This window comes from Notamacropus eugenii, chromosome 1, assembly GCF_028372415.1.
Source record: "Notamacropus eugenii isolate mMacEug1 chromosome 1, mMacEug1.pri_v2, whole genome shotgun sequence".
Taxonomy (NCBI): domain Eukaryota; kingdom Metazoa; phylum Chordata; class Mammalia; order Diprotodontia; family Macropodidae; genus Notamacropus; species Notamacropus eugenii.
In genome coordinates, this window is record NC_092872.1 from 484,367,752 (window position 1) to 484,394,334 (window position 26,583).

General features: G+C 37.1%; 2 protein-coding genes across 6 annotated transcripts in view; one reads left to right on the forward strand and one right to left on the reverse strand.

The window, feature by feature from the left end:
* Window positions 1–15,730, reverse strand: part of TTF1 (transcription termination factor 1) — a 38,744-nt gene extending 23,014 nt beyond the window's left edge. The window contains exons 1-9 of one of the 5 annotated variants that reach the window (XR_011972241.1): window positions 15,415–15,730; window positions 13,808–14,118; window positions 12,095–12,247; window positions 7,800–10,841; window positions 6,666–6,883; window positions 6,027–6,212; window positions 4,315–4,393; window positions 2,856–2,986; window positions 849–1,079 (exon numbers count right to left, since the gene is read on the reverse strand). Coding sequence is in view for 4 of the 5 variants with exons in the window: in XM_072632782.1 (XP_072488883.1) it covers window positions 842–1,079; window positions 2,856–2,986; window positions 4,315–4,393; window positions 6,027–6,212; window positions 6,666–6,883; window positions 7,800–10,834 (3,887 nt within the window). In the remaining variant the exon portion in view is untranslated. Of the gene's footprint in view, window positions 1–841; window positions 1,080–2,855; window positions 2,987–4,314; window positions 4,394–6,026; window positions 6,213–6,665; window positions 6,884–7,799; window positions 10,842–12,094; window positions 12,248–13,748; window positions 14,119–15,414 lie in introns of those variants that run through there. The other 4 variants (XM_072632782.1, XM_072632784.1, XM_072632783.1 and 1 more) reach the window with 4 other exon arrangements.
* A 42-nt stretch (window positions 15,731–15,772) lies between these two features.
* CFAP77 (cilia and flagella associated protein 77) overlaps window positions 15,773–26,583 on the forward strand; it is a 185,580-nt gene continuing 174,769 nt past the window's right edge. Inside the window, exon 1 of the mRNA XM_072632786.1 lies at window positions 15,773–16,289. Within this exon, the coding sequence (XP_072488887.1) occupies window positions 16,077–16,289 (213 nt within the window). The 5' untranslated portion in view covers window positions 15,773–16,076. The remainder of the gene's footprint in view (window positions 16,290–26,583) is intronic.

Sequence of the window (26,583 nt, forward strand, 5' to 3'; positions counted from 1 at the left end):
ATCCGTATAGGAATCCAATTTCTATCGTTTACTAGGTTCTATACCACAGACATAAATCCATCCATTTTTATCAGGGATAAGAAAAATCTGCATACTGTTCATGGTTCAATATTTTTAAGCCTCAAATTAACAGTTTATTTACCTGACAGTCACTGCCATTCTTATTGACTGGTAAGGTATCCAACCCATACTAGACCTGGTATAGTTATATCTGTGTATTGTTTATTTCTAAGGCTAACTGTTAGGAAGTAGTGAAAGTTACACCTTTAAATTGGTGACATGAGTTTCTAATAGGGCCTCTCTAACATTCTGCCTCTTCTCTTCCGAAAACCTAAATAAAACATCAGCTTAAGAACGGAAGGGTCATCAGTCACAAACTACCCATTAGGAAGCCATAATTTAAATACTTATTCTCAGATGACAAAGTTCTTTTCAATCTCTAACAACTCATCCTCACATTTTCCCCTAAAATACTCCTAATACTTTACCATCCCATTTTTCCTTAGAGTAATCAATAGGATTTCTAAGAGGATTTTTGTTTCCCTATACATTTTAAGGCTCTTTATTATCTGTCCCTGGGATTTCATTTCCTATATGTATAATCTTTCCTTTAAAAAATTTTTTTAAGCCTCACAAAATTTTGATTTATTTTACATTTTGCATCTATATTCAACAGTCATGCTGGAAAAAGTGAGGTACACTGTCAGAATTTGACTGATGTGTTGGTTAGTTTTGTTAATTCACTTTTTCGTTTTTTATTCTTTGTTACAAAGGAGAGAAGGGGGAGTTCTCAATTTGGAAATGAAGGTGATAAAATATAAGAAAAATCTTTAAAACTTACCACTTACTTTTACACTGCATCCAATTTCTTGTCTCGACTTTGGCTTCTACTTCTACCCATGATATGCCCTTGTAGAGCTGTTTCCGCAAAATTGATAAAGATTCTGGGGAACTGTCTTCTTGGAGCCGAGAATCTATGTCTTCCACCTCTTTTGGGGACAGCTTCTTTAGAATCACTTCCTCAACAGCTTTAATTAGTCTTCGAGTTTCTGCTTTACTCCAAGGACCATGATTTATCTCTATGGACACATGAAAGGAGGCATCTTTTGTGACTCAGTGAAAAGAGTCCTGGAATCAACTCAAGTAAGTCAGTGAGAACTAAGCAGCAGTCCTGTCTCCTGTCCATCTCCAGACTCTAGACATTTTCACTGGTTTTCTCCATGCTTGAAATACTTTTCCTTCTCATGTCTACCTCCTGGCTTCAAGTCCTAGGCAAAATCTCACCTTCAACAGAAAGTCTGACCTCTCTTACTGCTGGTACTTTCCCCTTATAGATTGTTATCCTTTATACATCTTGTGTGTTCATAGTAGTTTCCATGTTGTCTCCCTCATTAGACCATGAGTTCCTCACAAGCAGAGACTGCCTTTCTTTCTGTCCCCAGAACTTAGTACAGTGTTTGGCACTACATAACACTTAGCACTATATAATAAAGGCTCCCTGACTGACACACTAGCTGTGTGACCCTGAGGAAGTCATCTGAGTTTTCAGTGTCCCAAGCAGCTCTCTTAAACTCTTAAGAGAACATCGATGCACTTACGTATAAATACAACACTCATACACATGCACTTCTACATAAATATGACACTTATACACAAAGATGATACAGAAGCTCCAAAGATGGCCCTGCATAGATGGTAGAATCAAGAATCATAGACCAAACTTTTCTGACAGACTCACAATAACAATTTAAACAAAAACACAACCTAGAGTCCTAGTCCTAGAGACTAGGCTTTACAATCCTCCACAAATCACCTTTCCTCTCAGTGCTCTATGAAACATTCTAAGTTGAAAAGAAGATGATGACCTGCATTGGTGGAGGGAGTTTGCTAGCCTGGGGGTTTCCCATACAAACAAGACCACAGGTCTAGTCCTTATCCCTAAGGAGTTATAGGATAAAAGTATAATCAAGTAAAAAAACCCAAAGGTAACCCTGGGAAATACACTTATGGTATGGAATTTGAAGGATTTTAAAGTCAGAAATTTAATTTTTTTTTTAAAGTTAGTGATTTTTCTTCACTTTACATTAGCAACAGCAATGTCCACTCATTTCAATAACATCATAAGAAAATCACACTATGTTTATTAATATCATTCTCTCTTTTTGGTTAATAAGTTCTGAATACAAAAACAGCTGTACGCAATGACAGTAGTATTGTTTTATGGGGGGGAAACCCTGCCTGACAGTTTCTCAACCCTCATTATAAGTATACAATGTGGGTATCTTTTTAATTAAAGATAATAAAGAAGAGAAGAGAAACCCCCTTACTGAATAAATCAGGGAATCCTTTGATGGAAGGAAGATCAAAAAAATCACTTTTTCTAGAACTTGCCCATCATCTAAATAAGCTCCCTACCAACATAAATGAAAGAGCAAACACTGGATTACAAAAACAAAGCAACGAGCCTGAGCCCTCAGCCAAATACCTCCCCTGCTATACTCAAGGACAAAAGAATCACTAACAAATTTTTGCAATCCCTACTCCCAAGTTTCAAATATCTGGCTATTCAATTAAACAAATTTCAACAAGAAAAGGATATTTCTACACATATCACTCCCAACACTATTTCTCAGGAACAGGGGGAGAAAAATAAAGTCCAAACTGATTTGTAGGGCACAATTTAAGATTTCCAATATTTCTCATCAACTTTATACCAATAAATAAAATAAATCAATATTTAAGAGTGCTCACCAAAAAGAGGAAATAAAATCATTTTACAGAATTCAGCTCAGGTTTCTGAAACACAGTTTCATCAATCTTATTTATTTTTAAAGCAGAAAGTACATGCTACTTACTATTGTTAATCTGAGAGAATTTCAGTGCCACAGAGAGGCTACTGCGGGACACCATCTCACCAATCTTTTTCCAATCATTTCCATGTATGGACTGGTACTTCTTTAACTTCTGAGTGTCCTTTTTACTATATCTAAGGAAGAAGAAATACAATCAGTCTAAGTAGATTATAAATCGAAATCTATGGACTTAAAAATATTTTTTTACCATTACAGAATGGGTTTAATGGAAAGTAAAATAGACCTGAGTTCTAGTTGCAATTCTGCCAATGACTAGCTCTGGGTAACCTTCGATAGAATTTTTGGGGCTTAATTTTATTTAACAAATATAAAATGACATTGGGTTGGATTAGATAAACTCTAAAATTCCTCTGAACACTAAGATTCTACAATTTGATTCAGTTAAAGTTAATATTTTATATCTTGTGATTTCATCCTTGTAGGAACTTCTATAACTTCACTAACTATAACTTACAGTCTTAGTTACTTAGGGTAAGGAAAGTTAAGAGGATTGTTTACTCATGATCACACAGCTGATAAGGGTAAAAGTTGAAACTTGAATCAGTTTTTTCTGTACTCCAGACACTGTGCAACGCTAAGAAAAACATGATCATATTAACCATATTATCAACTCATAATTATAGTATATAGTAATCGCAATGACTATAATAGACATAAACATAACTATATTATATTATATAATACTATATTAACTAAGAAAAATATTCTCAACGTAATTACAATTATTTCCCAACAATACAAATAATACTCTAAACTAGGCAGCCTCTTACAGCTTCACAAGATCTAGAGCCCCAAATGACCTTCGAGATCACCTAGTCAAACCCTCATTTTACAGACTTCTAAGAAACTAAGGGCCAGAAATGGACTTGTCCAAGATCACAGAGGCAAACTTAGCTCTTCTAACTTCAAACCTACTGCTCTTCCTACTATTATTAATGAGATTATGAGATTAAAGATGGATTTTCTTACTATAGAACTTTTGGATGATTTCATAAGACAAATGATTTCATTCTAAAATTCTTCCTTACATTATTTTAGTCATGAATAAACCACCTGAAGAAATTAATCTGCTCAAAAGAGTATGATCAAAAAGCATTTTTTGTGTTAATCATAATTAAAATCTTTAATGGGGGCAATGGCAAAGAAGAAATTCCACTGACAATATTAAAATGTTGTGTATATATTCTATCCTAGTGTTCAGAAAATAAAATTATCTATTACTATATCTCCAAATTCAAATAGAGTACTACACATTAACAAAACTTGAAAAAATCTTAATATCTTATATCTCATGTGAAAATAAAAAATTATATTTCCTGTACTTTTATGCACAAATACTTGTGGACATGTATTCCTACTTCAGGAAATAGGGTTTTAGAAAAGTATCATCACTGACGCTATTAACATTTTCTGAATCTAACTGCTAAGATATTTTTCTTACCTGCCCTTATAATTGTTGATATCAAACATTTTTTTTGCTCTATAATATACTAATTTCCATGGCCGGGGAATGCCTTCACCTAAAATCAGAAACAAAGGTAGTTATCTAGAAAATGTATGTTCAGGAAGTGAAAAGAATGAAATCAAACTACAACTATATAAAAACATCTTAAACCAGTACTTTTCAACAGAAATCTAGGTATGTCTAGGAAGCTAGAAACGATTATTACACAATCTGAGAAAAAATTCCCTACAGAATGTTTTACAAGCTGTAAATTTCAAAGCTGGTAAGCATTTGACCAATGCTTCTCCTTATCAGACGTAAAACATCTATGTCATATCTATGTGCCCAAGCAAGCAGCAGTATGGACGCAAAGTAGATATTTAATAAATATTTGCTGAATTGGGTTGCTGAATTGTTGGGTGACCCGAACAATTCCATGGTAGTTCACTCTTTTTCATTCCTTTTACCCTAAAAGTTCCCAAATTATCCTGCTTGAATTAAAGACAGATTTTCATTTACAGCACATATTCCAACACTTCCCCAGAGAGGATTCCTACAACTTCATATGGGTGCCATGAATATTAAAAAATTTACAAGTGAAATCAAAGAATGGAAATGGGAAAAAAGCATTAATCCTTGCATTGTGAAGAGTTAAGAAAAAGATAAACTAATCATAGCATTACCATTTGAGAATGAAAGAGAATGATTATTTAAAAGTCAAATAGCTGACTATTCATCAACTGATTTATTGAGCACCAAGCACTATAAAAGATTACAGAAAAATGATAAGATTCAACCACTTATAATTTAGCTTGGAAAAGAGATTAAAGAGGGAAAAATATGAGGTAAAAGAAAGTAATCAAGGATATAGTTTGCCTGGTCAATTCAAAATCACAAATTTCTTAGTATTTTCCATTTTTTCCTGCAGTCAGCACACAAATCAGTTCAACTAAACTGGCAGGTACAGATCTTTATAGGAATTAAATGCAAAAGGTTCTCCCATGAGACCATTTGACCCCCTTTTCCTTGAATCTACTTATACTCATCAAGCAACCTGCTGTTATTAATTTGGTTTCTCAAGTGGGTTTTCTTATTGAAAAAATTTTTTATTCTGACCAGAAGGCCTAAATGTTCAGAGCCATTAGCTATTTGCCAATTTTATTTCTCAGAATAAATAAATGAAAAGTGTAGAATCTTAAAACTGTAGAAGAGGGAATGACAGAGAAATCCTGGTTTTCCTGGGATGCCAAGACACGGAGTTTAATAAATTACCGACAACAGGAGCAGCTGGCCGGCTCTGACCAGGTCTTTAATGATCATCCTGTTGTGAAAATAGAAAGGTTACAAGTACTGCTTATACAGCTGTCTCAAGTGACTTTGGTCAGTGTGAAACCGTAACCAAAGCAGTGGCCATCATTAAGCAAACTGACAAAACCCAGTTTCTGAACCATCAAAGCCAGGGACCAGACTTTGGAACACAGTGATGTCAAGACAAGTGGCAATGAGCTAGAGTATTATAGACATTATATGTGCATAGGGATATGCACATATAAGTATGTAATAATAAATAATACATAAAATTTTGTGACAAGGGCTATGGGAGCTGCAGGATGATGGTATGCTAAGAAATCCTCTTCATTAAATATTGGCAAAAATATAGTTTAACAAAATGATAAACGTTAGTCAAGAAATCAGAACACTCAACTTACCAATGTGGCATCTAAACTGGTGCTTTCTTTTCAAGTCTGTGATAACAGATTTTTCCTCTGGATATCTGTCTGTATGCAGCAATTTGTCCGCAGTCTCAATTCCAGTCAATGATAAAAAATTTTCCACATTTTTACGTAGTTGTTCATTTTCCTTCACAGAAAATTTGCCAAATTTAATAGGCATACCTGGAATTTCAAAATGTGAACACTTTTTACTAAAACCAAAACTTTTTCAAACCAGTCTTCTAACTTTCTTTGATCAATCTAATGACTCCTGCTGTTTCCCTAATGAATTCCCAGATATATGAAACTAGCAAAAATAAACACCGTGAAGGTGGTTAAATGGGAAATAAAATTTATGCTAAGCCATGTAATTTAAGTTTTGACCTTAAAATGGACAAACTCTGGATATGCCATATCCATATCAGAACTTTTATTATATGTAAGGCAGGATGAAAGATAAAAATAAAAGGATAAAACAAGGTGACATTTTAGGTGTTCTTAATCTCTGCATTTTCCTTCTTTCATGTAATTGGCAAATTCAGAGTTTTGCTGATTTCCAGTGCATAGCCTATCATATTGCCTTAGTATAATTATTTTCCCTCATCAATGACTGACTTTCTTACAAAATAAACTTACCTAGTTCTTTAAATTGCTGAAACCGTTTTAAGTCATCCCTATACATTCGTTTTATTGTAGTAGCTGCCCTTTCCTTCACATTAGGAATAAATTCTTGGAGTTTCTTTACTGCAGTCTCCAAGCTAACTTCTACATCTATGAAATCCTCAGACAAATTTTCCAAATCGGAATTGTCAGCTTCTTCCAAGTTCCTTCTTTCTTCATTTGTAGATACTAACCTAAGAAACAGAAAGGGTGTGAATCTACAGTAACACCATCTATTTAAGTATCTTTTAACCATTTGTTTAAAATGCAGTTGCCTCACTTCAGGTAGATCAATAGTGCTATGAAATGAACTTTTCCGGTTCTTCAACAAGTATTTACTGTAGCTAGTAGCCATTAAAAGTATATTTTAAAGAGGTTCCACTTCTGTACTTGTTTGAAAGGAACAGATCCATTAATTTCAAAGGCACACAGTAGCAAGAATATACAAACATTAGAACCTACAGTAAGTAGGGGCTTGTCCTTGAGGAGTTCTGTGCCCAGGTCATTCTGGGCTCTGAAGGTGTTTCTCCACACATTTGATAAATAGCTAGATAAGATTATAATTAATACATGTCTGGTGGGGGAAGAAATCCTGAGTGGTTATTTTTCTAAAGGAATTCTTCTGTATAATCATTTCAAACCATCAGAACTCTGTAAACAGAGTAGCTGGGTGAAATTTGGAAGAAAATTGTCTGAGTTCTAAGGAATCAGAGGTAAACAGTCAAAAATGAAAGAATTTTTAAGTATCACTGTCTGTCACTGAGCCAATCAAATTACACAAAGTTGGTTATAATCACGAATAAAAATTTTATCTTAGTTTTGTCTATCTGGTAAGAAAAGTCAACTTTACTGACTCTAGCATTCCAAACACTGTTTAGATTTGCCTCCTCATATGGAGAAGGAAATGGTAAACCACTCCAGTGTTTTCTGGCTAAGAAAACCCCAAAATAGGGTCATAAAAAGTCAGAGACAACTGAAATGACTGAACAGGTGTACACAGAAGACAATCATTTAGCACCTAAAGTAAACTTGACTTTAAGGTTCTGAAGTAAAGATAAAGTAGCAGAACTCATATAAAAATGATGTCAAAGCTAAAGATCCCATAATTACCTCTCCTCAGTTTCTGTACTTGTTTTTTCTGAGTGAGATCCTTTCTTCTTCTTTTTCCTGGTATCTTTTACTCTCTCATTAAAGGTGTTATCACTCTCTGAATTCTTTATGTTATCGGTTCCGTGGACTGTTTCCCTTTGTCCAGAGGGTGCACCCATAAAGCTTGTACCAGGTATTGAAAAGTCATCCACAGGCTCTTGATCCTGTCTAGCTGAATTTTTTCTCTTTCTTTTCTTTTTCCTTCCAGATTCCATATTGCTTTCATCAAGAGCACTTTCACCTTCCAAGGTATCAGTGTTGTTAACATCACCACCTGATTTAACATGGTCTGAAGGCCCATCCACAGAGCCTAGACCAGGTACTGAAAAGTCTTCAGGAAGGGCCTGTTCATTTTTTGCTGAAGGCTTCTGCTTTTTTTTCTTTTTCCTGACAGACTCCCCATTGTTAAGGGTGCCCTCAGTCTCCGCAGTCTCAGTGTTAAACCTATTACCCATATTCTGAAGGTCAGAAGGGTTAGCCACAGAGTTCATATCAGGAGCTGAAAAGTCATCACCCAGTCCCTCTCCCTTAGTTGAAATCTTTCTCTTCTTTTTCTTTTTCCGGACAAATTCCCCATTGCTTTCAATAAGGGTTCTATTACTTTCCAGGACCTCAGTGCTATTAATCTCATTTGATTTCATATGATTAGAAGACCTATCCACAGAGCTTGGACCAGGTATTGAGAAGTCATCAGCAGGTCCCTGCTCATTTTTAGCTGAGGTCTTTTGCTTCTTTTTCTTTTTCCGGATAGATTCCATATTGCTTTCACTAAGGGTGATAACACCCTCCACAGTCTCACTGTTAACACTATCACCTGTTCTCAATTGGTCTTGTTTAGGAGACCTATCCATATAGTTTATACATGGTACAGAAAAGTCACCAACAGGTGCCTGATCATTTTTAGCTGAAACTTTTTGCTTCTTTTTCTTTGTTCTGACATATTTCCCAGTGCTTTCAATAAAAGCATCATCAGTCTCGAGAGTCTCACTGTTATTAATCTTCTGTGGCATTTTCATATGGTCAGAAGGCCAACCAACAGAGCTTGAACCAGATACTAAAAAATCACCAACAGGTGCCTGATCATTTTCAGTGGAAGTCTTTTGCTTCTTTTTCTTTTTTCTGATAGATTCCCTATTGCTTTCATTAAAGGTGCTACCATCCTCCAAAGTTTCAATGTTAACATTAGATTTTTCCGTCTGGTCAGATGGCACATTCACAGAGCTTGTATAAGGCATTGAGAAATCAGTAGGGGCCTCCTTATTTTTATGTGAAATATTTTTTTTCTTTTTCCTGACAGGTTCCACAAAGGTGCTACCATCTTCTAGAGTCTCAATGTTACAATTAGCTGCACCAACTACTTTGATTTGGTCAGAAGGAACATCCATAGAACTCAACCCAAGTACTGAAAAATCATTAGCAGGTGCTTGATCATTTTTAGATGAAGTCTTTTGCTTCTTTTTTTTTTTTCTTATGGATTCCACGTTGCTTTCACTGAGGATGCTATCATCCTCTACAGTCTTGACATTAATACTACTGGATGGTATACCCAGGGAGTTCACATCAGGCAATGAAAAATCACCTATAGGCACTGTGTCATTTTTATTTGAAGTCTTTCTCTTTTTTCTCTTTTTCCTGACAGATTCCACATTACCTTCATTGAAGGTGCTATCACCCTCCAAAGTCTCAATGCTATTAGCTGCCTCAACTACTTGGTCAGAAGGCATATCCATATAGTTCATCTCAGGTACTGAAAAATTGTCAACAAATGCTTGATCATTTTTAGATGAAGTCTTTTGTTTCTTTTTCTTTTTTCTGACTGATTCTACATTGTTTTCACTAAGGGTGCTATCACCCTCCAAAGTCTCAAAGCTATTACCTGCCTCAACTACTTGGTCAGAAGGCATAGCCATATAGTTCATCTCAGGTACTGAAAAATTGTCAACAAATGCTTGATCATTTTTAGATGAAGTCTTTCGTTTCTTTTTCTTTTTTCTGACTAATTCTACATTGTTTTCACTGAGGGTGTTATCACCCTCCAAAGTCTCCACATTAGTATTACTATCACCTGTTTTCATTTGGTCACCTACAGAGCTCACACTAGGCACTGAAAACTCATAAGTGGATAACTGATCGTTTTCATGTAAGGCCTTTTCCTTTTTTTTCTTTTTCCTGACAGATTTTACTCTGTCTTCCTCAAGAGTCCTATCATCCTCTAATGCACTAACTTCATCAACCACTTGTGTCCCATTGGTGTGCATGGTCACAAGGCTTTCATCAGACATGGAAATATTCTTAGATTTCATACGGTTTTTATCTGAAGATCTTCTGTTCTTGGACTTTGACAATCTCTTTATATCAGTAGATACTAATGGTTCCTCTGTCTTACCTTCTCTTTCTAAACAAAAGGTGGATTCTTGCTCTTGAGAGTAGAAGCTCTCATGACAGCTTTTCTGTGTATCACTGAAATTTCCCTTCCTATCACTGACTTCATGGAGTTTATCCTTAAGTTTGTGATCTGGATCTTCTAACACATTTTTATCAGCTTCAGAAATTGAATGCAGTTCAACTTTTTCATTTGATTTTGGAAACTTGTTCCCTTTTTTCTTATTTACGTAAACAACATCAACGTCTTTTCGAAAGTTCTCCCTTTCCATACTTTTGACATTTTCTTTATTCACAAGGACACATATTACTCCCATTTCCTCCTGTATATCACAGGTGGCTGCATTTTTCTTTTTTCTTTTTTTGGCTGTAGTGATATCCTTTTGGATTTCATTATCATTGCAGACTTCTGATCTGATACAAGTGGAACTGGGGAATTGGGAATCTGCTTGGTCTGTAGTCCCTTCAGAATGTTCATCAAAGAGCGGGAGAGAATCACTGAGATCTTCCCTGTTAAACTCTTTATTTTTTCCTTCAGTTGCAGAGCTTTTTCTGCGTTTTTTCTTCACAAAATCTGGAGTATTAATTTGATACCTGTCAGATTCTCTATCCATTTTGTTCCTGCAACGAAACATTTTTATGAAGTTAGCATAAACAAAAAGATTTTTGCAAAGTACACTCATTTATCATGACCTGAAGAAATGGTGACAATAAAATGAGACTTCACTGTGACATGACTCCAGAATCAGGGTTTAGTACACTGTCTTATATATTTAAGATTTATTGCAATATAATCCTTATTCTCCAATGTCACAAGATATCCTCGCAACTAAAATTTTCCGATATAAGACAGCCTACAACGTCATCAAGTATCTCATTAGTTTACACTCCTTTCTTATAGAGTCAAGGTTTGGAGGGATTATGTTGTTTTATTATATATATATATGCAGCAATGGCCCATGTGATACCCAATTTTATAACAGGGAAAAGGACCTTACAATAAGGGTTTAATGCATCTAACTTGGAGTGATTTTCAGTATTCTGAAGTTTAAATATTGATATTCTCCATATAAAATGAGAAAAGGCCTTTTACCTCCTACCCCATTCTTCATACTCCTTTGAAAATTAATTTCTAATGGTTTTATTGCATCTCATTTTCAGATATCATAACACATACTCTGTAAAGGATCTAATTTATCATCGTCACTGCAAATGCTTCCACAAAAGATCTCATGTGGTCCCTCGTTAAGAGGAGACCCTGGGATTTCATAGTGAAACTTGATCTCTAGCAGATCCAAGCTTAAAAGGCTTTAAGTAAAGAGCCAGTGACAACCCACATACCTGTTGTACCTGAAGTTCAGGAAGGATCATCAGGTGGCAGTAGGGTGATTAATATTTTTGCCACAGAGGATAAAGGAAAATCACGCGTAAAGTAAAAAGGGGCTAAAAGCTGCATCAGGGGAAGGAGTACCCCAAGTGGAAAAAAATAGGTATAAGGCCATGAATTCAGAGCTGGAAGGAAATCTTGAATTTATTGAGTCCAACTGCTTCATTTTAGAGATGAATGGGCCTAAATAAATAACCTGCCTATGGTCACAGAGTTAGTAAGTATGTAAGAGAGGACTGAAACCAAAATTTTCTAACTTAAAGTCCAGCCCTCTATCCACTAAATTGTTCCTGAAGGTTTTTTGTCATTTTTTTTCTCTAGCAAATAGCAGACTGCCTTGTGGATTCTAAGTTGCTGATATCTGCTAATTGATGATAATGATGATGATTAAAAATAGCAATAGCAGATTGTGTTTTCAGTGTTTAAATGCTAAAAAAGGCAAAGAAAATATAGAATTGTTTATGAGAAGGGGGTTTTTCATACTTACAGCTTCCTAACACTGGTGACTTTGGGCACATTTAGTGATGACAATGATTAATGGGAAGGAACTTCGTCCTCTATTCCTTCCACAAGTCTTTGTGTTTCTGGGCAAGTGGTTCCTAGGTTATCAGACTTAACTCTACCTTAATTTCTGTCTCCTCTGTAAAAAAATCAAAGAATGAGAGAAATGCAAAGTTGTAATGAATCTCAAAGATGATCTACAAAACCCAATCTGATACAGGAATCCCAGATTCAACAAGTGATTACCACCCTTTACTTTGATTTTTCCCTATGATTGGGAACTGCTTTGTAGAGTATGAAACTGAGTCAACGAGATAAGAATAAAAAGATTGCAGCAGTGATAATTCACAGATTTTAGTAATCACAAATCTGTAGTAAATTCAATCAGAAAGGGCAGGGTTTTGAAAGTGTGACTCTTCAAGAGAGACAAGGAATTTCAGGGTAACTGATAGTTTATTATTGAACTGGTCAAACACAGACTAGGAAAGAAAGGAGTTTATTACTGAACTGGTTAAAACACAGACTAGGAAAGAAAGGAAGTGAGGTCAGAGGTAGGATAATGAGCTGAGAGAACATAGAGGGGTTTTAGCAACAGAGTTCATGTTGAGGATGGACAATAGGTTTAGGAGAGAAATTGAAGGACAGGAGATTTTGATCAGATAAAAGAATTTCGTAGTCTTGGATAATGGAAGCAAAAGTTATTGTGCCATGACTGTATGCTGGATCCATTCTGAAAAGTTACTTAATATCTCTGGACCTCAATTTCATCATCTGCAAAATGAGACAGATATGACCCCTAATGTCTTCTTCTCTATGTCTTTAAAAATGATCATCCCTGGGTAGGATTGAGATGAGGTAAAGGTGCAGACAGCTCATGAGACTGTTGAACTGGGAGGACACCTATGTAGCAGAGTAGATAAGAGCACTGAGCCTAGAGTGGGGAAGACCTGAGTTCAAATCAGGTCTCAGATGCTTACTAAACCTGTGCCCCTGGGCAAGTCTCTTATCTTATGTCTGCCTCCCAGTAAAATGGGCATAATAACAGCACTTACTTCTCAGGTGGTTAGGATCAAATAAGATAATAATTGTAAATTGTAAAACAGTGCCAGGAACACAGTAGGTCCCACATAAATGTTAGCTGCTGCTACTACTGAGAAAATAATTGAAAAGCAATAGCACAGCGCTTGGTACATAGTGGGTGCTTTGTAAATATAAAATACATATAAACATAAAAAGTTAGCCACTACTAACACCAAAGCGCTCAAACCTTATCTGGCACATAGCACAGCTGGTGCTGTATAAACGTTAGCTACCGTAATTATTACTATTAACACAAAAGCTGACTTCCCCAGGAATGAGCACAAGTATTGGGCTAGCCCTTTAACCTCTGGGGTTGGACCACATAACATTGAAGGTTCCGTCCCGCTCGAAAACTGTGCAGGTCAATGAGATTAAGGCCAAAGAAGGGAGAAAGACTTCTTCCCCGGCCATATGGCGCTCGAGCGCTAGGGCCGGGGCTGGGGCTGGACCGCACGAGTCCCGGCTCTTCCCACTGCGCCGCACGTCCACACCATCCCTCACCCCCTAGACAGGGAGAAGACACTCGGGTCCAACCGCGCCTCCCTCCCGCAGCTACTCACTGCCCACGCGCTCGGTACTCCGGGCCCCGCCACAAGCGCACAAGCGCGGCCCAACTTACTGGGACTAACCGCTTGCGAGCCACAACCCGCTTTCGTTCTCTCCAGGAAGTGCCCAAGCGGAAGTCGCCTGAAACTTACACGCCTTTCCGGAATCCCTCCCGTCAGGCCACGTGGTGCTGTCATGGCAACGTAGGACGCTGTTTAAAAGGAAGCCTGCCCTGGAGACATCAGAGCCAAGTCCCGCGCGTAGCCCTGGGGGATGGACCAAGTGCTTCCCAGGGCTGCTTAGCCTTTTCTTGGTGCCTTAAGCATCTTTGGTCATCTGGTGAAGCTTGTGGATTTCTTTTCTCAGAATTATGTTTTTAAATTCCTAAAATAAAATGCGTAGGATGACAGAGGAAACAAGCTATGTTGAAAAACGGTTAACAAAAAAATTTTTTTTCCCCTAAACGATCACTTAAGAAGCCCATACCAAGGCGTGAGTTTAGCAGATTATAGGGTTTTAATGCTGGAAAAGCATAACCCTTAACTATTGTCATCATTAGGAATCAGCTTTTTGTGGAAAGCCTCCGTGCTAGAATTTAGCTTAAAAGAACAATCACTGTCTTTAACGATGCATGTTTTAAAGTTTTGCAGTTCCAACATTCTGTGATCTAAGAGCCTTTCCAATCTGGCCTTCTTTGTGCCAGGGTTTCTTTTAGCTCAAATGAGCTAAGATTATATCCAAATTAGAAATTAATCAGTTAGGAGAAAGCATAGGCAGGAAACAGTTACTCATTCTGTGGGGTCTTTTCTCCATAGGGATGTGACCTGGATTTCTTGCCTTTTGCATGTTGGCTTGTTGTATAATGACTGCTTCCTAAGTATTCCTGTTGATCTTTTCTATTTTTACATGTGAGATTTTGCAGCATAGGTATAGACAATTTGTAAAGATAGTAGGACTGGAAGAATGAATGAATGGACTCAAGGTTAGTTCAGTATTAAGGAAAAGAATAACTATGGCTTGGGATATTCACAGATCAGTGGTATTAAATGGGCATTTTTAAAATATTTGTTTATGAAAAATTTACTTAAAGGCAATATAAACAGTACCACAAAGGTATATTGGAGGTGGGGCGCTCAGAAGTGAGTATTTGTTTTTAAGTGGGAATGTTATTTAGTTGGTGTAGAGCTCTATACTAGTTCTACACTCTTCAATTTGTAATATTTCCTAGAATACTGAAAGTTTAAGTGACTTGCTTCTGTTCACATAAGTTAAAAGTAGAACCTGATCCCAGGTATTCCTGACTGAGATCGGTTCAAATCTTGCCTCAGATACTTATTGTGTAAACTTAGAAAAGTTACTTAATCTCTGTCAGCCTCAGTTTTCTCATCGGTAAAATGGTGGTGATAATAATAACACCTACCTCACAGGGCTGCTGTAAGGATAAATGAGATAATAATATATGTAAAGATCTGTAAACCTTAAAATATCATCATCATGAACATCATCATTATTAGCTTTACTACTCTACTACTACTACCACTACCACTATTACTACTTCACCATTCTGCACAGCTGTAAAAATAAATTGAGCCTGGAAAGGACCTTAAAAATCATTTAGCCCAACCCTCTCATAGTTTATAAATGGGAAAAATAAGAACCAGAGAAGGAAAAGTCACTTGCCTAGAGTCACACAGCAAGTTCTCAGCAAAGGCAGGACAACAGAATTACCGAGCGTCACAGGGACCTTGGAGACCAGATTCCAGTCCAGTTTCCTCTTTTTCCCGATGTGGCACTGACAGGGGGAAGTGACTTGCCCAAATTAGTTAAGTGGCAGGTCTCCCGACTCCCCTGGTCAGAGTTTCTTTCACTACACAACCATACGTAAATCTGTCCCAAGGGTAGTAGAGAAGATTTAAATGTGTCAGAGACTCGTTAAAATTCTGTTCGGAGGCAGGGGTCAAAGAGTGTTGGTGCGAAGTGTTCTATGTTCGAAAGTAGGTGGAAAGGAAGCGAGGTCTTGTTGGCGTCTTGTTGCCATAGAAACGGGCCATTCCATTCTTTCCAGAGGGGCCGTCTTTTCTACCTTGCCTCTATGAATTCCTCTGGATTCGGTTTGGGACGAGGTTGGAGATACTAAAAAGTTTAAATACGTTACTTGAAGCTCCATCCAGTGTTAGAGAAGTGATCTGTGGGTTCTCGGACTAGGATGGTTGGGGGACAATCCTCCCGAGGGCTGAGTGGCATGAACCAGAGAAGGGGTGGGCTCCGGCACCTGCATTAAACCCTAGGGAAGAGGCACTGGACGGATCTCCCAGGCCCATTTCCCGGGAAATTCTCCAGGGATGGCGGCCTCCGGGGTAGAGGCTCCCGAAACTCCCTACAACGAAACTTCCCGATGGAAGAAGAAGAAGAAGCAGCCCGTCTACCGCACGGTCAGCCAAATCTGCCCTCCTCCGAGGCGACCCCTGGCCATAGCCGACCTGCGCCCAGGCATGGAGAATGAGAGGTTGGGGGTCTTAAGGGACTCCATGCTGCAGAACCCGCTTATCTTAAAGGTGAGCAGGCTCCGGAAAACCCAGGTTCTCGGACTTCTCTCTAGAGAACCTTTCTAGTCTGGAATCCTTCCAGTTCTCCAGTCCTTCGCATGTAAGGTTTAAAGGTTTACAGAAGTCCTTTCCTGTGAGGGAGGTAGTGCAAACCTTATTAACCTTATTTCACAGTTAGGGAAACTGAGACTCAGAAGGCTGACTACCTTTCCCAGGGTTATATACTGGATTTAAACCCAGGACTGAACCGTGCTAAGTACGAGTTACAAATATTGTAAGTAAGTTCCTTACTTAAGATAAGCTTAAGCCCTTCAGTTACATTCCACAAACGTTTATTGAGCAGCAACTATACATAAATCCTGTGCCATATGTGTTTGGTTTTTTGTTAGCAACGTGTCCTGGAGTCTTTGCTTCTTGCCTGACAAGTTAGCAAATACTCTTGATCAATTTCCTTTCCCAGGGCACCATATGGAGTACCTGTGATTTCAGCAGGACAGGAAGCTCCCAGTGTGGAAGCGCCCTTCGTTAATAACAGATCACAGTTCCCTTTATAGGAATTCCTTAGTAGGCAGATTCTAAGGAGTTTCTTAATGTATCTAGAAGTGAAGTGATTTGCCCTATCATAGGTAACCAAGTATGTGTCAGAAGTGAGATTTGAAACCTGGTCATCTGACTCCAAGGCCAGCGCTATATCTATCATGCCACTGTCTCACCCTAAAATGTTATCTTAAAAAAACATTTTCAGGCTGTAAAGCAGGAAACATGAAGTTGACATTAAATTTGCTTTGTGTTGATTATTGGGGTATAAAGTCACAGAACCAATTTCGTCTTTAACCACTAGAGAGCAGCATGCTTTTAAGAATGTTCCAACTTGGCTTACATTGGAAATGCTGGTAAGGAGGTATGTTATCTATAGCCTCTAAACAGTTTTTCTGTGTACCAGGAACCTTAGCTTCATTAGCCCCGTACTTTAATCACCTGTGCTTACAGGCTTATGTGTACACTTTGAATGTTAAACATTGTTTCTATGTTCAGTAGGCACTCAAAGATTATTGTGTTGAGAGTCAGAGAACTTGAGTTCTAATGTTATTCTTCCACTAATCTTCTAGGTAACCTTGATTTTACTGGGATTGATCTTACTTTATTTTACTGGGCCTTAGTTTTCTCATTTGTCAAATGAGGAGATAGAACGAGATGATCCTTCATTCTGGCCCCCCTATGTTGATCCACTAGTTGTAATTGTTTTAATAGTATTTTACTTTTTCCAATTACATATAAAGGTAGTTTTCAACATTCATTTTTTATAAGATTTTTGAGTTCCAAATTTTTCTCCCTTCCCCACCCCTCCCAAAGATGGCAAACAATATGATATAGGTTATTCATGTGCAATCATGTTAGACATTTTTAGAAATTAGTCACGTTGTAAAAAAAAGAAACAGAACAAAAAAGCAAAAGCAATAAAAGGTGAAAATAGTAAGATTTGATCTGCATTCAGATTCCATAATTCTTTCTCTGGATGTAGATCAGCTGTAATTCTTAAATAGGGTAGAACTATGAAGATAGGTATGTATCTATGTTGATCTCGAAGTGAATAGAAGAGTTTAAAAAACCAGAAGGCCAGACTAGTTTTATGACAGAATGGTTTTAAGTATGACCAGGCTTGGCTAATATAGCTTTGCGATGGATCAAGGGGCAGAATCAAACCCATTTAAAAATGACTATTTGGTAAAAAATTACAGATGGTCACTGATTTTGTTGTACAAAGCCACTAATAAATTGAGTATCAATTTCCCTCTTTCTCAATATAAAGAGATGAAAATCTTCTCTTTAAAGGTCCTCCCAGCTTTAGAGCTGATCCTCTGATCTCTCTGATGTTTCATCGTGGAGTGGAACTGACTCTAGGTTCTTGCAAACTATGCCAGTGGATTTCATACTCTTGTAGTTCGTAGTAACCTGGAAAAACAGATTCTATATCCCTATTCTAGCTAAATTCAGAGATGTTCATCACCAAAGGGCTGGCCACCAGGTGATGACTTATTTGGAACAAAGCAATTCATGAAGTCTTCTAGCTAAGGTGTAGAGGAAGTTGTGATCTGAAGCCATGAAGGAAGTACCCATATTCTGTTTGAAATACTGAAGCAAAGGCCAGTTACAATTAATCTTCAAGTTAGAGGTACTGGGAAGCTACATATGTGTATGTGCATATATGTATGTGTGTGTGTGTATACATCTTAAATTAAAAATAACAACTGACTAAATAGAGAGTTAAAGTTTTTACCCTTTGGATGGCATCAATTTAATGAATTCTATCACAGACCAAAAGCTTCATTCCCATTCTCCAAACTAGGGTTGGGAGATGGGGAAAGGAAAGGAAAGGGAAAGAAAATTGCTAACTCATTGGTATTTCTGTCCACCATTTTGGCAGAAAATTTTGTTTGCTAGAGCATAAATATTTCCACCAGGGTATGCCTTTATGGAGGTGACCCTAGATTTTAAGAAGTCGGTGGGGCACAAGCTTTCTGGCAGGGCCTGGAAAGACTTCCAGGAGGTGCTCAGGGAAGAACTATATATTTGTTATCTGAGGATCAGCTTCCTATTGGTTCAGAAAAGCTACTATAGGATGATGAACTTTTCAAACTTCCCTATAAAACCATCTATTAGGAGGCACAGAAAAATTTCAGTTGGGTAGGTAGGAGGAAAGGCAGTAGGCCTTCTTGAAGTACTGAATTAAAAAGAGGCAATATGGCTGGCCTCAAAGTTAGGAAGATTTGGGTTCAGATCTCTGAGTACTGGCTGTAGGACCCTGGGCGATTCACTTAACATGAGTTTACTCTGCAACTCTCTAACAGGAGTGAGGAACCTGTCACCTTGAGGTCACATGTGGCCCTCTAGGTCCTCAAATTGGACCCTTCAACATTTGAGGACCTAGAGGACCACTGTGGCCTCAAGGCTGCAGGTTCCTTACTCCTGCATGACATCAGTTCTCAAACATTTTTGTCTCAGAACCACTGTACACTCTTAAAAGTTATTGATGATCCCCTAAAGAACTTTTGTATGTGTAGATTATAGCTATCGACATTTACCGTATTAGAAATGAAACCATCCTAGTATTATTATGAGAATAGTTTTGACTTCATGGACCCTCTGATAAAGGTCTCTGAGATACCAGACTGAGAACCACAGCTTTATGACCCAAAGTTGCATTTCTGTATGGTAGAAGGAGTTTCCTGGTCTAAGTTGTTTTTTTTAATATATACAAGTACTGAACTAGAGAAATGATAAAAGAAGGATTGTTTGCCTTGCTCAAAGTCAAACCTGGCTTGAGGGTTTCATATTTTCAGGCAACTGCTCATCATAATTGAAACAACAAATTTTCATTTTTGGCCTTATGGGGGCAGCATCTCCCTTTTCATTCTTCCCCAAGCTTTCTAAGTTGCTGTGACCACATAGTTTAATGTGCCTTCATATGATACTAATTAAGGGATTGTCAACATTTCTCTCTTTATCTCCTCTAAAGAGATTTTGTACTTTGGCCCAAAAGAGGAAAATAGATTCAGAGAACTTGGGGGCTGGAAGAACACTAGACACCACTAATCCAGAGTCTTCATTTCATAGAGGAGGAAACTGAGGCCCAGCACACTTTAAGCAGCTTGCCCAAGGCCACACAGCTGATTAGTGTCAGAGTCACAACAACAAATTAAAACTGAAAGTCAATTCAAATATGTTTTCCCATTTCTTTCAAAATCAAATTGTCAGATTTGGAGATTTTTGTTTTTAATTGAAATATCATAATTCACTGGAATTTTCTTTAGTTTGGTATATTTGGTAGCATAAAACTAGATAGTCCTACATTGTCTTTGTATCTCTTTGGGATGAGGCAGATAGTCCATGCTTTTTGACTTGGCTTTCTTTTGCAAACAGTGTTGGAACTGCAGTCTGAATGTGGTTTATCTATGCACATTGGGATTTGGAAGCAGGTATATGTTGGAATAGTGTGGGCCTTGCAAATACTCTCACTTTTTTAGGAGAATATTTTGATTTGGTTGGTTGATTGATTGTTTCTCCTTAAAAAAGGGCTCATTTTTTCACTTGGAATGTTAGACCACTGGTAGAATAAATCTAACATTGCTAATAAATGCCCGGAGAATTTAGCAAGATACACATTAATAACTTGCCAGTTATTAAAGGTTGTTTCTACAGGAGTCAGTTGAAAGTAGAGTTAAAAAAATGGATGCAACCAAGCAGTAAGTAATTAACAGTCTACATGATTTCAAACTGTGATTTGTTTATTTTGCTGAAATTCCTGAGTCACAGAATTTCACAGTTGCAAGGGACCTTACTGGCCTTTTAGCTCTGTCAACTGGGTGTTTCACAAAACTGGGAATGGTTAAAATTTATTGAGCAAACATTATTAAGCACCCTCTATGTGCAAAGCATTGTGTTTGGCTGTGCAGATGCAAAGACAGAAGTTTACATTCCAGTGGGGTAGGGGTAGGAAAGCACCGAGATAAATATATATATACGTGGTAATTTGAGGAGGGAAGGAGGAGATGGGGCGGAAAACATACGAGGTGGTACCCGATTTAAACCTTTTCCAAGATATAGTGCCAATTAAGCAGTGCTTGTTATTTATTTTGTTGCTTAGGCTTTATGTAATACCTACTTCCAAAAAGGATTTAAGGAACCTTAAAAAATTAAGATATATAATAAATTATATGATAACATAATATATTCTATATTCTATAACATGATAATATATATTAATATATAATAATAGAGATAATTAAATTTATAAAGACAAAAATCTGTTAAAGGGTACCCTGTGTTTTTGGGATAAAGTTAAGTAAATATTCCCATTAAAAAAAAAGACTTCTACCATAGTTTATGAAGAGGATTCACTTCATTTGTGACCCTCTGGAGAGAACAGAATTAAATAGAGAAAGAACTGGGCTGCTAAGTGCACAATTCCCAGTTTCCCAGAATTCAATGACTCAACATAGAACCTGGTTACAATCCCCTTCAACACTCCTTCAGAGAACTCATCAGTAATGCAACTTTCCTGCCACTTGAGCTCAGATGATATCCTGTCAATACAATTATGGGGAGAGACTTCTTGGTTAGCTCTGACAGGATAGTACCTTCAGTTATTCTGGAGATGTAACAGTCTATGTATAGATGTGGGATTTATTGAATACAGCATCTTTAGAAAGTGCATATGATCATGAACCAGATTTTTCATAATTTATTACCGCTTCTGTTTTTCAGTGGGGTTTATGTCACAATTATGTAGTGTTGCATTTATGAAATAGAACCATAGAAACAAATGAGAAAATGTAGATGAAGTACTATGCAAACATTAGAATACTATATGAATATAAGCTGATGTTATGTTTGTAATTATTATAGAACCATTGAATGTCAAAACTGGAGAGGGACCTTAGAGATCATGATCTAGTCCAACCACCTCATTTTACAGATGGGAATACTGAGGCTCATGGTGGTGATATAACTTTCTCAATTTATCTCATAGCAAATAAGTAACAAAGCTGAGACTAGGACCTAGGTATCTTGGCCCCTAGCCCTAGACCTATGGTCTTTTGGCTGCAATAAAAATGAATAAATCAATTAAATAAGTCAGATGGGCCACATCATTGAAGTTATTTATATGGTGCTACTCACAGAACAGATATTCAATTCAATAAGCATCTACTATGTATCAGGTACTGTGTGCTAAGTGCTGGTGATGAAAAAAGGGGTAAAAGATAATGCCTGCCTTCAAGGAACTTACAGTCCAATATTCACCAAATACTTCCTGAATGAATCACATCCAAATGTCATTTTGCTCTGCTTTTGCTTCAGGTAACTGATTTTGTCAGTGTGGATACTGCCTCCACTAGTATAGATTACAATTCCTCTTCAGCTTAGTAGATGGTATCTCAGAACTGGTATGGCTAAAAGATTCAGTACCCAATGGGGTAGGCAGCTAGATGGTAAAGTGAATAGAGCACTGGTCCTGTAATCAGGAAGACCTGAATTCAAATCTAACTTGAGATTCTTACCAGCTGTGTGATTCTATAGACAAGTCACTTAATCTCTGTCTACTAATTTACTACTTAATAGTAGTAAGTTTCTTTTACTGAAAAAAGAAGATAATAATAGCACGTACCTTCCAGGGTTTTTGTGAGAATGAAATGAAATAATATTTGTTTGGTACAGTGCCTGGCACATTGTACGCATTTAATGTACGCACACACACATACGTATACATATATATATGTATATACTTATATCCATGTCCTTTTTTCCTATGACCAACTTGGGGATGAACATCTCTCCAAACTGAATTAGGCTGATCTTTGGACAACAGATACAATCTATTACTAGGGCCGTATTTGATGACTTTCCAACTTGGTGCAAGTTGCCAGGGCTTGTGCTCCATGGAATGACCTCCAAGAACCCAGGTCACTCACCTCAATGCCATAAGGAGGCATCAGAGTATATAACTTATCATTCATTATAAATTGAGAAACACCTACTCTTTAAGATTCATATGTTGAGTCAACCAACAGCCAGCCATACCCATTTTGTGCTTAGTGCTATATCGCAAGGAAAATAACATGGAGCTTGTAATTTAGTTGGTGAAATGAGATGCACAAATACACATATAAAATGTTAACCAACAATACATGAGATACTGTGAGAAATCACAGATAAATGCCCAAGAGTGGCACATTTTGTAGATTCTTTAAGTCCAAAGGATAATCTCATTTTGATTGGAATAGTCAAAATAGACTTCATGGAGGAGTGGGATTCAAATTGGTCCTCAAAGGACAGGTAGATAAGATCTAGAACAACAGAAAAGAATGGATTCAACCTTAGAGTTTTGTAGGAGCAAGTACTTTTGAGGTATATAGTTGATAGTGAGTCTTCATTATAACTTCAGTTCTACTTGATGTCTGCTTGCTATTATCCACTCTTATAGTCACAGAAAGCATTTATTCAGGGTCCACAAGACGATACCACAGTGCTCTATGGAAAAGTAGGCCTACCTTTCTTGGAGTTTTCAATCTAAAACAAACACCAATAGAAAAATACAAATGTACAAAAAGATATTCAGTCTGTAACAAATATCCCAAAAACATGTCAGCTCAGTGAATGAAATGCTTACATTATGTATGAATGTAGTGGGAAAATATATTACTCTCATCCTATCTTCAAAAACACCACTATCAAAGGGTCTGAACAAAGAGTTTTCAAAAGAAGTGCAAACTCTCAACAACTCTATGAAAAATGTTCCAAGTCACTAATAATAAGAGAAATGCAAATTAAAACTACTCTGAAGATTCACCTTGTACTCATCAAAATGACAAGGCAATAAAAAATGGAAGCAATGTTGGAAGGGCTGTGGGAAGAGAGGGAGACCAATACAGTGTTGGTAAAACTGTCATTTGATCCAACTGTTCTGTTTTCCAATTGAAAACAATTTGGAATTATTCTAAAAAATTCTCTTCATATTCTTTCATCCAGTGAAGGAGGCTAAAGACAAAAAGCAGTATCCTATATGTACCAAAATATTCATAGAAGCATTTTTTTGAGTAATAACAAAAAAATTGGAAACATGGTAGACAGTTGATTGAGGAATGACTGAACAAATTATATTAGCTGAATATAATGAAATGCTATTGTGCTCTAAGAAATGGTGAATATGAAGTGATTCAGGGAAACAAATAAAGACTTTTATCAGCTATAAGTAGAACCCAGAGAACAGAATGACTATAATAATATAAACAAAAATAACACAAAGTTGACCCAATTTGTGGTACAGTGGAAAGACTGCTGGATTTGGAATGTGAGGAGTTGGGTTCCTATCCCAGTTTGACTAGTTGCTACCTGTGTGACCAAGGACAAGTCGCTTGAGCTCTGTGGGCCTCAGCTTCTCATCTGTAAAATGAAGAGGTTGGTTTAGACAATCTCTAAGGTCTCATCTAGCTCTAAGTCTCTGATTGCAATGACAAATCTTAGTACTTGAGAACAATTGTTGACACACACTTTCTGCCTCTAATTGAGTGCCCATTATTATTTGCCTAGTGATGTATTGCAAAGAAATCTGACTTTACCCTCATGGAAATTATAATTTAGTCATTGAGAGAAAGCTTGCAAGTTCCCTCTCCTTAGGTAGAGAGGGAAGGGGAATGACCCCAGGAGGGAATGTTATTTAAGCTTCTGGTGGGATTGTTTAATTTATTTTTGCTTGACAGTTTTAATTAGTTGCAAAAGAGAGTTTAAGGAGGGGTTTTATATGGGGAGATCAAATACTTAAAAGTAAATAAATAAAATAAAATAAATAAATAAATAATAAAATAAAACATAAAGTATGATGAAAATAGTAGAAGGAAGGAAAGAAAAACATGGTCACTAACAAACTTCATCAGGTTCCTCAAACAGTATTACTTTCAGTGTCTAATTCACCAAGGGGGAAAAGGAAACTTAACAGGGTGAATGAAAGGAAGAATTGGTAGAGAGCAAAGTCAAGGAAAGCAAGGAAACAGAACATGCCTAGGAGAGGGTGGTCAACAGTGCTGAAGTCAGCTCAACAGTGTACTTTTTAGCTCTGGTTGGCAAAAAATCAAAAACTGTCAGTCTTAGCCCTAATGTTGCATTTGTTTGGATATCACAAATAGGAAGCTGGCAAAGTTACTATTTGGTAGATTGGAAACCTTCAATCATTTCTTTCTTCCCTCTCCTCTTTCCTTCCACTCTTCTTCCCTTCCTTCCTTTTTGGGCACATAGTAGGTGCTTTAAATGTTTGTTGATTGACTGATTTGTGCTTTCCTATTCAGCTAAAATTTAAGAGCTTCTTATGTGCAGGTCATTGTTCTAAGGATACAGAGGTGATAAAAAATAATTATACTCCTAGTCCTCAAGGAACATGAATGAATGAATAAATGAATGAATGAATGAATGAAGACATTTATTAAACACCTTACTATGTGCCAGGCACTGTGCTAAGAGGGAATTTTTCCTTCCCTTCCCTTTAGGAATATAAGTTTTTCCTATTTTTAAAACCAGCTCTATAGATATATGTGTATATATACATATATATACATAAATACATATTAAATACATATGTTTAAATCCACAGGATCTGGACCCTTTCCAGTGATATTTTGCATCACTGTTCATAATTAGTTATGCTGTCACTGTCACCATCTCTTTCTCTTACAACCTATATTATATAAGCTAAGAAAACAAGCATTTGGCAAATAAACTTGTAGTTCACCCATAGCCCAAAGGCTCAGGAAACCCCAAGGTAAAGACAGAGAAATAGGGCATAGTGCATTTTAATAGTATCTATATCTTATGTTTGTTAACCATCTCCCAAACCCTTCCCTTAGAAACCGAGACTAAATTCCACAGCTGTTTTGAGCCACCCCTCATTGCTTTTAAAATCACTTTATTTCCCATTTATGATATGACTTACACAAGTTTACCAGAATTTATATAAGGTCTGTCCTCTCCAGTCACTCATGCTGCAGCTTTTTAAAAATGTGTTTCTAGAAACCCATACGGTGCAGTTCAATAATTCATTAGATAAATAAATGAATGTGGGGCTGGCTTGTTGAGTAATCACTAGACTGGCATGAGAGTGTTGTTTCACCAGCCCACCAACTTCCAAGGGTTTTTTCTCAGCATGAACTAATCTAAGATTTAAAACATAAATTATTTGGTACACTAGAAATTAAACTCCCAGCAGGCTCTATCACCAGCTTAGATCTTATACTGACATTGTAGAGATAAATACAGCATTTCAGAGAAGTAAATAAATGCTCTTTACAAAGGAAACAGCTGTATTTCCTTATTTTCCACCCAATAATTTTAAGGCACATCAGGGTTCAGTCTTGAAATTGACTAACGTGGGTCAGTGAACAGAGAGGTCAACATTAGCAGCACAGTGAATAGAGAATTGTTTGGCAAAAAAGATTGGAGAAAATACATAAAGAGTAAGAGAGAATAATTTTTGATCCTTTTATGTGAACCAAACAACACATATTTGTGAGACTGGAGGAGCCTAAACATACAAGGTGAACGTCTTTGTGTATATGAAAATCTATGTTTACTTGCTAAGGACAATGGAAATAAGAAATCAAAGGCTCTTTGATTTCAAGGTATACTACTAAAGACACTCAGAATCATTGGTATTCAACAATTGGCAGGGCTGTTTCATCAAAAGAAAAGCAGGAGTTGGCAAGGATCTAAATATCATGGTCTCATACAAAGATCCAGCACTTTAATGGGACACTGG